The sequence below is a fragment of the Rhinatrema bivittatum genome, chromosome 5 (genome assembly GCF_901001135.1).
Source record: "Rhinatrema bivittatum chromosome 5, aRhiBiv1.1, whole genome shotgun sequence".
Classification (NCBI taxonomy): domain Eukaryota; kingdom Metazoa; phylum Chordata; class Amphibia; order Gymnophiona; family Rhinatrematidae; genus Rhinatrema; species Rhinatrema bivittatum.
The window spans coordinates 132,184,737-132,201,003 of record NC_042619.1 but is presented as its reverse complement, the minus strand read 5'-3'; the positions used below and the strand labels follow the sequence as shown (position 1 = coordinate 132,201,003).

Genomic DNA, 16,267 nt, shown 5'->3' with positions numbered 1-16,267 from the left:
ATATGATGACTGGAGAATATTAACAAGCCAAACACAGTGGGACTGGCACAGTGGCCATGGCAATAATACCCACTATAACAAATATATTTTAAGAGACTCAGTGTTTGCGTCCATGATTTTTCCTTTTTGTCACCATTTATCGATCCTTAAGTTCTAGTTTGGAGGGGTGGAGGCTGTGCATCCTGACTGTTGACAAATAGACAAATACATTTTTAAATAAGCATTGATGTAGAAGCTAAGGAGCAGCCCGAGGGCTTGATTGTGCCTTCAAAGGTGGTACTGTCTTCCTTGATGCACTGGTAGGTTTTTCCCTGCTTCCTCCAAAGATTAGCCTCAGACATCATTTCTAAATGTCAGCATCCTGATCTCTGCACTGCTCTTTAGGTCACATATTAGAATCTTTTTGAAAATTGCTTTACTTATCATTTTAATGTTGTTCTGGATCAGGTAAACATCTGTGTTTTGCTATCCAGGCAGCTAAACTTTCTCTCCAATCAGTCCTCAAGACAAAGATTCTGTAAGTTTGAAATTATTTATTGTACAGGTAAATTCTACTTACTATTTTTGCATTTCAAATGCGAGCCCCTAGGCAAGAATCTTTGGTAACTGGAGACGAGATAGGAGAAGGGAGTCTCTTGTGTTGCAGGAGTTGGTTTATGGTAGAGGTAGGAAGCATGAGGAATGTGAGGCTGATTTAGTCCTTAGAAGAAGGCAATAAGAGAGAGAAGGTAAAAAACCCGATCCGTTTCAGGGGGTATTACAGAGCGCTGCTGGCTCAGAAGCAAGCATGGAGTAAAACTGGATTCTCGACGAGAGCTGCTAAAGGAAACGCCTCCACAAGCTGGAAGGAAGGGGTCAGGGTCCAATGGCAGTGAGCCTGAGAGCCATGTAACACAGGGGGAGCATGAAGGGCAGTCCTTTGAACCTATAAGGCATCTAGGAAGACTCAAGTTAGATTGAGGGGGATTCAAGCTCTTTCGATGGTGAGAGAAAGTGGAGGGGGGAGGGAGCTTCTCTTAAGGGCAAAGGCTCCTCTTAAAGGCAAAAGCTCACAGATTTTTATCAGGGGTTACAAACAGTGTTTCAGTATCAAGAATCCTCAGAAGGGAGGACTGCACTAAACACAGTTAAACTACAATATATATACAGATACAGACATGTGCCCACTGCTGGGGACAGAACAAACATTATGAATAGTAACCCCTTGCTTGAAATTCCTGCTAACCCACGACAAAAAAGAAGCAGAATTTGGAGCAGGAACATGAGTTGACTCTTTCAGACCTTGTCTTTTTACTTCCCTTCATGTTATTAACTGTTGTATTATAGCAGGAAGAGATTATGTATATATATTGGAAATTATTGTGGTTTTTTTGAGTGGTTGAATTCAAGGAATCGAAGAGTTTTGCCAAGCTGTGCAACAGGCTGCCATAATTCATGGCCTGTCATGTTTTCTTGCTGTTATTTTAAATTGGACAACATTTCTGTTTATCAGTTTCTATTCCTCTTGCATTCTTCCACTCCCCCAGATACGTTGTCCTTCATTTGCTGCATTTAAATTATATATTTGCATGTCTTTTCAAAGTTGAAATGTATTTAGGAAGGAATAAAAATAAAAAATTCCACCCAAAACAGTTCATGCATATGCATGGATCAGGAAAAAACACACCCCTGTCAGAGTTCTCAAATCCCTCCCTCTCTCCCCCATCCTGCCACTCCCTCAGTGACGTAGCAAGGGTGTCTGGCACCCGGGAGTCAATACATTTGTGTTGCCTCCCCTGTGCCCCTCCCCCCACCCCCACTATCCTTCTTGTAGAAATGCTTATTAAGCAACACCCTTTTCTTCCCTTCTATCTGTGTGCAGCTGAAAAGAAAATACAAAATGAGGCCCCCGGGTGCTCCCTACAGCCCGACATCTGGGGGTTTTTACCCCTCCCCTGCTCCCCCCTCACTATATCACTACTCCCCCACCAACATGTCCTGAAACATGGGCACCAAATCAAAAAATTATTAGGGACACACATAGACATAGATACGTGTCTTCTTTTCCTTCAAGAAGTAGACTAAAAAAGTCATTCTTGAACATAATTGATAAAGATTGCAAATGATTTTGTATCTGACAATATTTTGCTATATTTTGTTACATTTACATATATGTATATATGTCAAAACTTTGAAAAGTACTGTGGCCGTTCGTCACTGGAGCTGTCCAGTCTATGGTGCTGAACAACTGTGAAACACTCTTTGATAAATCCCAAGGTTTATTGGTTCTTGTTTTATATAGCATAGTCTTTGTGTTCTACTTTAGTGTTATAGAGATACGATAATTACCTATCATTTGGGTAATTTGCAATAGTGTGTTTCAACAGCGCACAATTTTTCTCTTTTAGAACACTGACAGGCCTTACTGTGTCATTGTGGGTTCAGATCCTTCCTATCTTCAAAATATTCTTTTTTGAATTACAGATAGATAGTGCACCTCTGAAAATGAGCAAGAAAAGAATAATATACCTAGGGGGTTGATAAGCATATACATATTTTAAATCATCTCTTGATGTTTTTTGGATATTTTTCTTTCTTCAAGTTACTGTTTTTTATACTCCTGATCTATGGGAACATGAATGTTATGAAGGAAAGTAAATTGCTGAGTTCTTGTAATATGAATTTACAGGGGCTTGTGCCTTTATATATTTGGAACATACTGTAGATGCAACAGCTGATTTTCTTTGATTACTATGATTTATGGAAACCATACAGAGTGGGATAGATTTTTTTTAAATAGTCCTTTTTTCATTCTTACTATATCTGCCATTAGTAGGAGTTGAATGTTGTAGAAAGTAAAATGGATTAATCTAATTTACCATATGAAGTTGTTTTTCCTGTCAGCGAAGCAAATAAAGATCTGGGATTTCCAGTTCCAATAATTTATGTTCTGCTACAAACAATTTGCCCAACGGCCCTTTACTTTCATGTTTTTCTTTCCTCTAGAGCCTTACCAGAAACACAGCAATTGAGATTGCTGTCAACGTGAAGGCGCTACATAATGAGACGGAGTCATTGCTAGTTGGTAGAGTTCCATTGGTAAGAGAGGATACTAAACTGGAAATATTGTATGTTATACTCTACTTCCAAGCACGTGTCCAGGACCAAATGTTTTACAGGGGTCTACGCTTATATTTAAACCATGCCCTCCCCAACTCTTGTTTTTCTTTCTCTTTTCCTTCCTGGTACAATTGCATGGTGTGATTGTAGGTCTTTTGTCTGAAGAAAAAGCAGAAAGGAAATGTACCCTGAGGGTTAAACACTTTGGGCCAGATTTTAATATCCACGTGCGGGCGTAGATTTGTGCGCACAACCCAGCGCACACAATTCTACGCCCGATTTTATAACATGCGCACACAGCCGCGCGCATGTTATAAAATCCAGGGTCGGTGCGTGCAGGGGGGTGCACACTTTTCATGTTCCCTCCGAGGCCGCTCCGATTTCGGAGCGGCCTCGGAGGGAACTTTCCTTCCGCCCCCCTCACCTTCCCTTCATTTCCCCTACCTAACCTGCCCCCCAGCCCTACCTAAACCCCCCCTAACTTTTATTATGCAAGTTGCACCTGCCTCGGTCTCGCCCCCGCCCCACCCCTTTCACAAAGCCCTGGGACATATGCGCGTCGCCGAGCCTATGCAAACCCCATACGCGCGTAAATCCAGCTGGATTTACATGCGTAGGGCTTTTAAAATCTGCCCCTTTATTTTCTCCCTATGCCAACAGGGTTGATCTGTAGCATACTGTATACTTCCCTAGTGCCAAAACATTTCACCTTTATCTTTTTCAAATACAGTGTAGAATTAATGCATGGTGCTAAAAGTATGGCTCAGAGGCGGTGCTCCTCCGGCCCGCAGGTTGGTGAGGGTTCCTGCAGGCACTCGAGCATGCCACCTAGAGGGAGTGGAGTGGGAAGTGGCAGCAGAGACCATCTAAGTCAGAAAAATGAAGGAAAAATAATACTCCTGCCCTCCAAACTCTCTACAAAGACACTCAATCTGCTTTTCTTGTTTTTTTCATGCAAAAAATGTTATTGACCTTCGTATATGAACTAAAACATGATGAATGTTTCAAGTCAGGAAGAATATTTATAACTTAGATACTTTGATGCGATCAAATTGCCAAATTCCATAAATTCTGAAAACAATCAGAGCTATGCAACCTGCAGAATTTCCACTGCAAAATCTGTTTTTCTCAAAATGTCTAAATCACACCTTGCACTTGCACAAGAAAGCAATTTACAATGAGGTCAATATTCAAAGGTATTTAAATGGAAAAACCCCTAGGTAGTTTTGAACGAAGGCTCATGGCATCAAACCCAGGCGCACTTCCAATTGAGCTGGAACTACAAGGGAGAAGGCAGAAACAACTAGGTCAAAAAATATATTTAAAAATAAAACACAGAAAATGCATATGTAGATGTATAAATGTTTCTCTCTTTAATGTTATTAAAAATCTCTTTCACATTTTAAAAAAAAACTACAGATCCATCGGTGAGGCCATACTCCGAGTATTGTGTCCAAATCTGTAGGTTGTACTCTGAAAGGATGTAAACAGGGTGGAGGCAGTCCAAAAAACAGTTACCAAAATGGTGCAGAGTCTGCACCAAAAGCCTTAGGAGATGAGACTTAAGGGGCATTGCACCAGGAAATAAATTGGGCAGGCCAGATGGGCCTTATAATCATAGTTTATGTTACAACAGAGCTTCTCAAACTTTTACCCAATGTGACCTAATTTTAGCACTTGAAAATTCACGTGACTCCAGAGGACAACCAAAACAAAATTAGCAGAGGTGCTGTCCCCTCTGTCACTCAACGCTCACCCTCACCACACTCCAGTTGATACAGTCTGTCAACTTATTTCCTTTCCAGTCGATCCTTTCTCTCTTCATCCTTAAGAGGACCCCCTTCCTCATCTTCTGCCCCTCCAACTGATACCCCCTTAAATCCCTCACCTCCTCTCACCTCCCCAGCCCACCTCTTCTCTCTTCTCTCTAAGCCTTTCTTGTAACTCCCAACTAATTCTATCACCCCACCCTCTCAAGCCTTTTTTATAATCCCCAACTGAGTCTGTCAATCACTCCCTTTCATTCTATTCCCCATTCCTTCCTTACTCTTAACCCCCAACCCTCCTCTCTCACCACCCAGCTTCATCTCCACCTTCAAACCTCTCCTGCATCTGATTCCTCCTTTCAAAAATCCCCTTCTCTAAACATCCCTCTGACAAAGGTCAGCAGCAACATTTTCCTTTGGACCCCAGGCCAAAGGTGGATGACAACTGGTGAAAAGAAAGGGCAGGCTGATGACAGAGACAACAGTTTTTTCTTGGGTAGATTCAATGGTAGGTGAGGAGAGAGGAGCCGTGGCAATCTCCACTGGCCCATGCACACTCGCCCCTCCTCATCCCTCATGGTTGTCCTAAGCCCAATGGTGATCTGCAAATGGCAGCAGGATTAATAATGAAAGCATGGGGCCCATGAGTCAGTGCAAGATCAAAGGCCCTGCAGTGGCCCCAATCTCTCCTTGTGCAGGGCTTCCTGTAACCACAGAGTCTCCATAGGCCCCATGCTCACTTCCTCTACTAATACTGCTGCAGATGGTGTCCAAAGAGTGCTGCATTTCAGGCACTTGTGATACCATCTAAAGGTTTTGTGACCCCATTTGGGGTCCTGCCCCACAGTTTGGGAAGCCCTGACTTAGGTGCATATTTCCTCAGGAAAACTACCTGCAGAAACTAGCAAGTGTTAATGTGTGTGAATCGTTTTCTCAGGAGAAGAAAGTGTCCACACAGACTTTCACTTTAAAAACTGGTGCAAAGTCTTGGGGTACAAAATACAGGTAATTAGAAAATTACCCTCTTGAAGTGTCCTGTTTAAATCATATCCATTGATGCTGATGGCAAATTCTTTGTATTTAGCAATTAGAAACCCACCATGAAGAGCTGCTCTCTAATGCTTTACACAACGTGGAGATGGAGCTGACGAAACTTGCTGAGATCCCTTGGCTTTACTATGTTTTGCAGCCTGATGAGGAAGAGGTATGTCAGTTTAATTTGTGTGCTGGGCATCATTTATTTTATTTTTTATTTTGAGGTAAGAGCAAATTAGTGCCTTCTTCCCCTCCTCCTCTGAAGAGTACAGTTCAGGTTGAGCATTCAGGGCTGATCTACATGCTAAATTCTCCCATTAGCATGTTCTGTTCCCTTTGTTGTTGTTCTTGTTGTTGTTCCTAGTTCTCCAAGGACAAGCAGGATGGTAGTCCTCACACATGGGCGACATCATAAGATGAAGTCCCAACATAGAAACTGACTTGCCACACTGGGCATGCCCAGCAAGCCCTATACCACGCGTCCATGTGGGGTTCCTCTTTAGTCTCTCTTTTTCCGCGAAGCTGCTCATTGTGGTTGGTGAGCTAATTTTCAGCCTTTTTGGCTTATTTTGGAAAACTTTCCTTTTTTCGCTTTATCGCGATTTTTTTTCACTTGTGTTCGACACCAGGTCCCTCTCAGTCCACCCCGTAGTAATGTTCCTAGTCAGGGTTTTTGTCATTTATCGATAAGTTTCATTTTGTGGTCGATTCCCCATGGTGGTAGTGCATCGGTATCTGCTGGCCTTTGACACCCACCGCCATCAATTTTGATCTTGTTTCTGACACTGAGGCATCAACACTGGTGGGACTGTTTGCTCCTCCAGGCCAAGGACATCGGGTTCCTCGGCATTGGCCTCGGCATTGGCCTCGGTACCGGGGAAAGACCGTGCCAAGCATCAAGAGAGGCCAAAGAAACATCAGCATTGGTCCCTGTTGATGCATGGTACCGGGCACAGGGATGTGCCATCTCATGCTGTGATGGCCCCGAAGTGACCTCACAGCAAGAGTGCCAGTCCTCCATCATGCCAGGGGTCCGCAATGGTCTCCACCAGTCCTGATGCCAGTCATCGATCCTCCTCTTGGTTATGAAGAGGATCTGGCCAACCCTTCTTCCTCCCAGTCAGTGTTGGATTTGGCAGTGCTTGAGGAGGAGGTTGAGCAGCGAGTTCATCTGGTGGTCAAGTGGGCGATGCGGGGCATCAGTCCCATGGCACTGTCTGTTTTAGAGTTGCTGTTAGAGAAACTCCATGCATTCATCAACATGATGCAAATCCCAGCTGTTGTTGGTTTCTGAGCCAGCGTTGGTGCCTGTCAAGTCAAGCAGCCTCCCCCTGCCAATATGGTGGTCGATGCTGGTTCCTTGAAGGAGGAAGCTCCACCTAGGCTGATTGAGATACCAAGGCCTGCAGCCCCCATCCAGCTCCACTGGTGCCTGCTCCTCTGGACGAAGGCCAAGCACCTAGGACCCCCATCCCTTGTTGGTTTCAGTGACGATGAGGGCCCCTATGATTCCTGGGGGTATGACACTAGGGACTACTCTTCCGATGATTCTGAGGTCTCCCCTCAGAACCTTCTACTTCAGAAGAGTGAAGGAAGTCTCCACTTGAGGATTTAACCTTTGCAGGATTTGTGAGAGTGATAGCAGAAGCCATCCCATTTCAGTTACTGACAGAGGAGGATGCCAGGCACAAAATGCTTAAAATCTTTAAGTTCATGGAGCCTCCTAACGAGATCGTGGTGGTCTCAGTACACAGTATCCTTAAGGAGTTACTGCTGAGCATATGGAAACACCCCACACAGTGCCTCCCATGAATAAGAGGGATAACAGGGTTTACCTCGTCCAGAAGGCTCCTGGGTTCGATAAGCAGCAGCTTCCTCAGCAATCGGTGATAGTTGAATCCACTCTCAAGACAGCCAAGCGATCTCAGACCCATTCCTTGGCACCCCTGAGGAAGGATCACAGAGCGATGGACGTTCTTGGGAGAAATGTTTTCCAGGGGGGGCCATACTCATTGCCTGCATAGCTTCCTATCACCTCTACATGAGCTAGTAATTGCAGGACATCTGGAAGCAGGTACAGGAGGTGGCTGAGCAGCTGCTTCAGCAGTAGTAGGACACCCCCATGTTGCTGGTACATAAGGGTCTGGAGTACAGAAAACACAAGGACAGAGTGACCTATGATGTTTTCGAGACAACACACAGCCAGCCTTGGATCTCTGACCAGAGGTACAGGAAAGGCTTGCTGATGTGCCATGTACTGGGGAGAATCTTTTCAGAGAAAGGGTGATGGATACGGTGGCCCAGCTCCAGGATCACCATGAAATCCTCCAACAACTATCTGCCAACACTCTGGACCCGTCCTTCTCGGCTAGGCGGTTAGTTAGATCAGGGCAGCGGAAGTTTTTCTTTCACCAGAGGATGTACTATCCTCTGCCCCCTCACTCCCGTCAGCAGCATCAGGGCTCCCTCAGCCATCCCAGGCAGCAGAGAGCCCCCAAGGCCCAGCCAGCACCTCAATCAACTCAAGGGACAGGGTTTTGACTGGGTTGTAGGGAGCATAATCCAGTTACCTGTACCTGGGATGATGGATCCGCCAGTTAGGGGCAGACTACAGTTCTTTGCGAACCAGTGGTTCAGTAAAACTTCCGACCAGTGGGTTCTTTCCATCATCCATCAGGGATACCGTTTAAACCTATTGGGTATCCCACGAAATTGCTCTCCGAGCCCATTTTGGGGGCCGGAAGCGCATCAGGAGGTACTACTAACAGAGCTCTCCTCCCTCTTAAGAGCCAGAGTGGTCGAGCCTGTTCCACCAGGGCAAAGAGGGCGGGGATTTTACTCCAGATTCTTCCTGATTCCAAAGAAAACAGGAGGACTCTGTCTCATCCTAGACCTAAGGGCCTTGAACAGATTTATAAAAAAAAGAAAAGTGGTAATCAGGATTGACAAACTGAAGAGTAGTAAATCACCTGGACGAGATGGTATACACCCCAGGGTTATGAAAGAAGTAAAAAATGAAATTTCAGAACTATTAGTAAAAATTTGTAACCTATCATTTAAATCGTCCAATGTACCTGAAGATTGGAAGATGGCCAATGTAACCCCTATAAACAGGTGAGCCTGACTTCAGTGTCAGGAAAAATCGTGGAAACTGTTGTAAAGAATAAAATCACAAAACATTTAGATAGACATGGCTTGATGGGACACAGCCAACATGGATATACCCAAGGGAAGTGTTGCCTCACAAATCTCCTACATTTTTTTGAAGGAGTAAATAAACATGTGGACAAAGGTGAACCAGTAGATGTAGTGTATTTGGATTTCCAGAAGGCATTCGACAAAGCCCCACATGAGAGGCTTCTAAGAAAACTAAAAAGTCATGGGATAGGAGGCGATGTCCTTTTGTGGATTGCAAGCTGGTTAAAAGACAGGAAACAGAGAATAGGATTAAATAGTCAGTTTTCACAGTGGAAAAAAGTAAACAGTGGAGTGGCTCAGGGATCTGTACTTGGACTGGTGCTTTTTAATATATTTATAAATTGTAGAGTATGTGGACCCTTGAGCCGAGATGAGGTTGGTACCACCACTGAGGGAAGGCCCCCAGTGGTCCTCGTCGTCGGGAGGCAGTACAGGTGGAGAAGACCCAACTGGGTCTTCTCCACCTCAGGGTGGGTGCCAGGGCCGGCAGGACTTAGGTGCGGGTCTCTAGTGTCGAGGAGTCCAGGAAGAAGGCAAGGTGGCATCAGGCAGGCCAGGTTGAGGCTGGCGGTGGACAGGCGAAACCAGGAACAGGCCAGAGGTCAGGGCAGGCGGCAAACAGGCAGGACGATGAGGCAGGCTGAAGGTCAGGACAGGCAGCAAACAGGCAGGATGATGAGGTGGGCCGGAGGTTAGGACAGGCAGCGATCAAGCGGAGGCGAGGTACCAGGCAGGAGTCAAAACTGGGGAGTCAGTCTGAAGGCAGGAGCAGGAATGGAGCCGGGACAGGAACACAGGATCAGGAAGGCAAACTGGAACGCAGGATCAGGAAGGCAAACTGGAATGCAGGATCAGGAAGTAGCAACAACGCAATCAAGGCTGAGCAGGACCTGTTGCTGAGGCAAAGTGCAAAGGTCTGAGCTGGATTTAAATACCTGGGTACGGTGATGTCATCTTCCAGGGCCACGGCAAAGTTTCCCACCACGGGCCCTTTAAAAGGAGGGGAGAGGCACGCTCACATGCCTAAGGAGGCGGATACTGAGGCCGAGTCTCATCCTGTGCCACGTGGGCAGGCCACCGCTGCGGGGTTTGGGGCCTGGCCGCCTCATGCCGTGAGAGAGAGGACCGGAGCCGAGTGCCTACCAGAGTAGGTAAGGGGGCCCGGCTGCGGGTTGCCACGGCCGGGAGTCCTAACATAAATGATCTGGAAAGAGGTACAACGAGTGAGGTGATCAAATTTGCAGACGACACAAAATTATGCAGAGTAGTTAAATCTCAAGTGGATTGTGAAGAATTGGAGGAGGACCTTTTGGGCTTCCAAATGGCAGATGAAGTTTAATGTGGATAAGTGCAAAGTGATGCATATAGGGAAAAATAACCCTTGCTGTAGTTACAGAATTTTAGGTTCTATCTTAGAAGTTACCACCCAGGAAAGATATCTAGGATCATAGTGGATAACACATTGAAATCATCAGCCCAGTGTGCTGTGGTGATTAAAAAAGCAAACAGAATGTTAGGAATTATTAAGAGAATGGAAAATAAAACGGATGATGTTATAATGCTTCCGGACTACTCCATGGTGAGACCGCAGCTTGAATACTGTGTGCAATTCTGGTCACTGCATCTCAGAAAGGATTTAGCTGCACTGGAGAAAGTGCAGAGAAGGGCAACCAAAATGATATGGGGCATGGAACGGCTGCCCTATGAGGAAAGGCTAAAGAAGGTCTGTTCAGTTTGGAGAAGAGACGACTGAGGGGGGATATGATAGAAGTCTACAAAATCATGAAAGGACTTGAACAAGTTAATATAAATCGGTTATTTACTCTGTCAGTTAATAGAAGGATCAGAGGGCATTCCATGAAGTTAGCAAGTAGCTCATTTAAAATAAATCGAAGAAAATTCTTTTTCACTCAGTGCATAGTTAAACTCTGGAATTCATTGCCAGGGGATGTGGTTTCAACAGTTAGTATTACTGGGTTTAAAAAAGGTTTGGATAAGTTCCTAAAAGTTAAATCCATAAACTACTATTGTGGTAATTAATAAGCAATAGTAGCTTGAAATATATCTAATATTTGGGTACTTGCCAGGTACATGTGACTTGGATTGGCCACTGTTGGAAACAGGATACTGGGCTTGATAGACCCTTGGTCTGAACCAGTACGGCATTTCTTATGTTCTTATGTAAGATAATTTCCCTGGGTACCTTGATCCCCCTTTTATAAAAAGGGTACTGGCTATGTTCCCCTGATCTGAACAACACATATACTATATGATAATATATATATATATAATATATGATATGATATTTTTTCATGAATGTCAGTATATAAAAATGTTGAATAAATAAATAAATAAATATATCAAGATCCTCCTAAGTCACCGGAAGTATCTCCGATTCATGGTGGGAAAACAGCACTTCCAGTATCGGCTGTTGCGTTCAGCCCCATGGGTCTTCACAAAATGCATGGCTATGGTAGTGGCGCACCTCCGCATGTTTTCCCTTATCTGGATGATTGGTCAAGAGCATATCTCAGGCAGAGGCCATCAGGTCCATGCGCTTCACCATCTGGGTGTTGGAGTCAATAGGGTTCGTCATCAACTTCCCGAAGTCCCATCTCAGACCATCACTTCAACTGGACTTTAGGCCAAGGCCTTCCTGCCCCGTCAAATGGCCATCACTTTGATGACTGTAGTGGCAGAGATTCAGCAGAGCCAGCAGGTGTCAGCATGACACATGTTGATGGTGTTGGACCATATGGCCATAAACATCCATGTCACTCCCTTGGCACGATTACACGTGCAGGACCCAGTGGACCTTGAGGTCATAGTAGCACTAGGCCATGCAGAACCTCCAGGATTGCATCCAACTCTCTTCACCCCTCTGGGATTCTTTGTCCTAATGGTGGCTACTTTCAAATCTGGAACAGGATCTCATTCTGAAGTCCTCTTCTATACATTTATTTATTTTATTTATTTAAATTCTTTTAATATACCAATGCTCAAGACGAAGTCTTATCATACCGGTTTACATCATAACTGGGGGAAAACCATTTAACTAGAAAGAAAGTTACAATAAACAGGGTGTATAATTCAGGGCCATTAAGAGAGAAAGAATTAGTTTAACTTAACGCTACTAAAGGAGTAGTGCAAAAAAGCAGAAAACAATTGACTAGCTTGGGGTGCTGATTTAGCAGCTAGTTTAAATAAACATGTATCCTCCGATTCCCTTAGTGGTAAAGACTCTCGTGAAGCTTCGCGAAGACAAGGGGACTATGATCCTCATAGCCCCTTATTGGCAGAGACAGGTCTGGTTTACACTCCTACGGGAATTGTCCATCCAGAGACCAATTAGTCTGGGGACTTCCCCAGATCTCATCATGCAAGATCGAGGCAGGTTGCAACATACCAATCCCCCAGGCCCTGTCGCTTACCACCTGGATGTTGAGAGTTAATTCTGCAACCACTGGATCTCTCAGAGGATGTGTCTCAGGTTCTGATGGCTTCTAGAAAGCCTTCCACTAGAAGGCTATTGACTGAAGTGGAGGAGGTTTTCCATGTGGTGTGAGCAGAAAGCCCTAGATCTGTTTTCCTGCCCCACACAAAAACTGCTTGATTACCTTCTACACCTATCGGCAACTGGCTTAAAAACCAACTCCGTTAGACTTCATCTCAGTGCAATTGGCACATACCACCATGGTGTAGATGGTACGCCCATCTCTGTACAGCCTATATTTGTATGTTTCATGCAGATGCTGCTTCATTTGAAGCCTCCCCTAAGGTCTCCCGCTGTATCATGGGACCTCAATGTGGTATTAGCTCAGCTGATGAAAGCTCCTTTTGAGCCACTGCACACCTGTTGGTGGAGGTCACCTCAACGTGTAGGGTCAGCAAGCTCCAGGCCGTTTTTATCTTTTTTCTTTTTTTTTTTCTTTTATTTGAATTTAGTGACTTATACATCTCACACTAAGTTTTAACATGACAGGGTGGTCTTGCATTTGTACCCTAAATTCCTGTCTAAGGTGATGACGGACTTTTAACCAGTCCATCATTCTGCTAACATTCTTTCCCAGGCTCCATTCGTATCAAGGCGAACGAGCCCTACACAGTTTGGACTGCAAGCGAATTTTAGCCTTCTAATTGGAGCGGACAGAAGCCCATAGACAGTCCACCCAACTTTTTCTTTCTTTTGATAGGAATAGGTTGGGCATTGCCGTTGCTAAACAGACACTATCGAATTGGCTACCAGATTGTATCTTTTTCTGTTACCCCAGGCAGGACTCTATCTTGGGTCCTATGTCAAGGCTCATTCTGTCTGAGTCATGACAGCATCATTAGCCCACTTACAAGGTTCCCATGGAGGAGATCTGCAAGGCTGCAACGTGGATTTCTTTCCACACAGTCACAGCTCTCTATTGCTTGGATAGGGATAGCCGACATGCCAGTAGGTTTGACAAATCTGTCCTTCAGAATCTGTTTGAGGTATAGAACCCAATTTTTTTCTATCTAGGGCCCGTTGTTTGTGAATCTCTTCGCTAGTAATATTCAACATTCTTCGCTAGTAATATTCAACATTCTTCGCTAGTAATAGCATTAATAGCCACCTCTTATAATGTTATTATATATATATAATTATCTGATCTTCATTTTCCTTCTTACTCCTAGTTATTGATTCCCTGTTACATGTAACTGCTTTTCTGCACCATTGTTCAAATTGTAAAGTTTATTGCACCCCTGTTTCTTGTGAACCAGCATGATGGGACTACCGTCTTGAATGTTGGTATATAAAAAAACTTAAATAAATAAATGTGTGAGGACTACCATCCTGCTTGTCCTCAGAGAAAGCAGAATTGCTTACCTGTAACTGGTGTTCTCTGAGGACAGCAGGATGTTAGTCTAGTCCTCACGAAACCCATCCACCACCCTGCGGAGTTGGATTTCTCCTGTTTATTGATTTATATATAATTCTATGTTTTAAGTAAAGCAAGGGACCCAACTTGGACACATGGTATATGGCATGCTTGGCATGCCCAGTGTGGCAATTCAAGTGTGACAAAAGTTTTCTGTGTCGGGGCTCCCTTCTGATGATGTCACCCATGTGTGAGGACTAACATCCTGCTGTCCTTGGAGGACACCTGTTACAGGTAAGCAACTCTGATATCTCTCTCTCGTTTGTGTCTTCATTTTTTGCATTTTTGGGTGTGCTGCACAAAGTACTGTTGGAGCAAGAACCTGCTCATCCTGATTTCTGAAAAGTGTCTTCTGTTTCTCACCTCATTCTAACTCCTCTGTGTGACTTTTGTTGTTGATGTGGAAATGAAATATTGAGTGCACTTGACAATAGAAATAGTGCATCTGGTGGAAACATAGGAAAACATGAATTCACAATGAAAATTAATATAGTTGAACTTTTTGTTGTATTACAGAATGAGAAGAAATGGGTTTTTTTTATTCTTTAAGTATCCAGATATCAAAACAATTTAGTATGGCTATTGCAGTGATTGTCCAATGCCTTTTCTGGCTTCTTTAAGGCAGATCTTTTTTTTGTGGCTTTTTAAGGTATTATGCTGCTGCCAGGCATTCAAATGTTGCTAACTATGGGGGTCATTTACTAAGCTGCAATAAGTGCATTACTGCAAGAATAATGTGTGGTTTACAAATTTCACGTATTATCTCCCCCCCCCCCCCCCCAAAAAAAAAACAACCACTGCAACAAGAGTATTAAAATGAGCTGATCTGCATGTGGATGCATGCAAATGCATGGAAATAAGCTAATTAATATGGTAATTAAATAACCATCTGCAAGCCACATTATTTAATGAAAAATTGGCTTCTCCTCAAGGTATACCTGACGTTCTCCGGGAGCACTGGGATGCTAACGCATGTCCCATTACACTCAGGATGTTTCTTAAAAGGGCTAAATGGCTCCCACTCCTGTACCTGTGAGGGTCTAATGAGACCCCCTTTGCCTAATTCACTGCTGCTCTCTGAGATGGCAAGAGTTTCAAAATTTAAAAAAAGTAGCCTGTGTTTAATCATTCCCCCAAGCTCCTCCTCTTGGTATTGCAAAAACTTTAATCTCCAACCTTCCCCTGGATCCCTTCTTCCTCCCTCCCCCGAGAAACCCAGACCACTTACTATTATTCCCTGGTGGACTAGTGGTGGTAGCCAGAGTACCATTTAGAAATTTGTGTGTTGCAGCGTCATTTTCAAGATTGTGCCTGTGGTTGACTGGTGCCATTTTGGAAATGGTGCCGACGTACTGGAAGGCCTAGGTGTTACTGTGGCCACCACTGCTATACCACCATGGAATAATAGTAAGTGTTTAGGGATCAAGTGGGGAAGGGGGGGTCCTAGGAGGTAGGAAATTAAGTTTTTGCAATACCAAGGGGAGGGTCTTGAAGGATTGGGGACAGGGATAAACATGGGCCACTTTTTAAAAACTTTTGCTGCCTTAGGGGATGACAGGAAGGGTGGGAGAGTCTCATTAGTCTCCCATGGATTTCTACTCTTAGACCTGGGAGGTAAGGATGAGGGGGCCACACAGCCCTTTAAAAAAAATGGTGGCCCCGCTTGGCTGTGATATTTTTCCTGGAGATTTATTTAAACAAACATTTTATATGCTGTCATTCCAAATAAAGATCATAACCGTTTACAATTAAAACACATAAAACAATACACTCATAAATGTAAAAATTAAATATCAAATTAAATAAAAACAATCACATTACATATGTGTTTAACTTTAATCCCTCTCACGTAGATCTCAGCTCAATTATCTATTCTGCAATCTCTCACTCTCTCTTATAAGCATTCTTAAACAACCATGTTTTCAATTCATGTCTAAATCTCTTGCTATCAGTTATTGTACATAGTGTTTCAGGCATAGTGTTCCACAACTTAGGACCCGCTATAGAAAATGCATGGTCTCTAACTTCAGTTGAATACGCACTCCGAATTTTAGGTACACCCAAAAGACCCTTATTTTGCGACCTAAGTGTTCGTTGAGGAATGTATAAATGTAATGATGCACCAATCCAGCCAACATCATTAGAGTAAATAACATTAAAAATTAAAGTAAGGATTTTATACTGAATCCTGAATTGCACAGGTAGCCAATGTAGTGAAATCAAGATGAGAGTAATGTATTCAAACTTATGACATCCTTGTAA

The 16,267-nt window shown here is 43.9% G+C and overlaps 1 protein-coding gene across 1 annotated transcript in view; it reads left to right on the top strand.

Moving 5' to 3' along the window:
• Positions 1-16,267, top strand: part of DGKH (diacylglycerol kinase eta) — a 735,022-nt gene that overhangs the window by 640,472 nt on the left and 78,283 nt on the right. Inside the window, 2 exon segments of the mRNA XM_029602950.1 lie at positions 2,986-3,078; positions 5,950-6,069. Of these exon segments, the coding sequence (XP_029458810.1) occupies positions 2,986-3,078; positions 5,950-6,069 (213 nt within the window).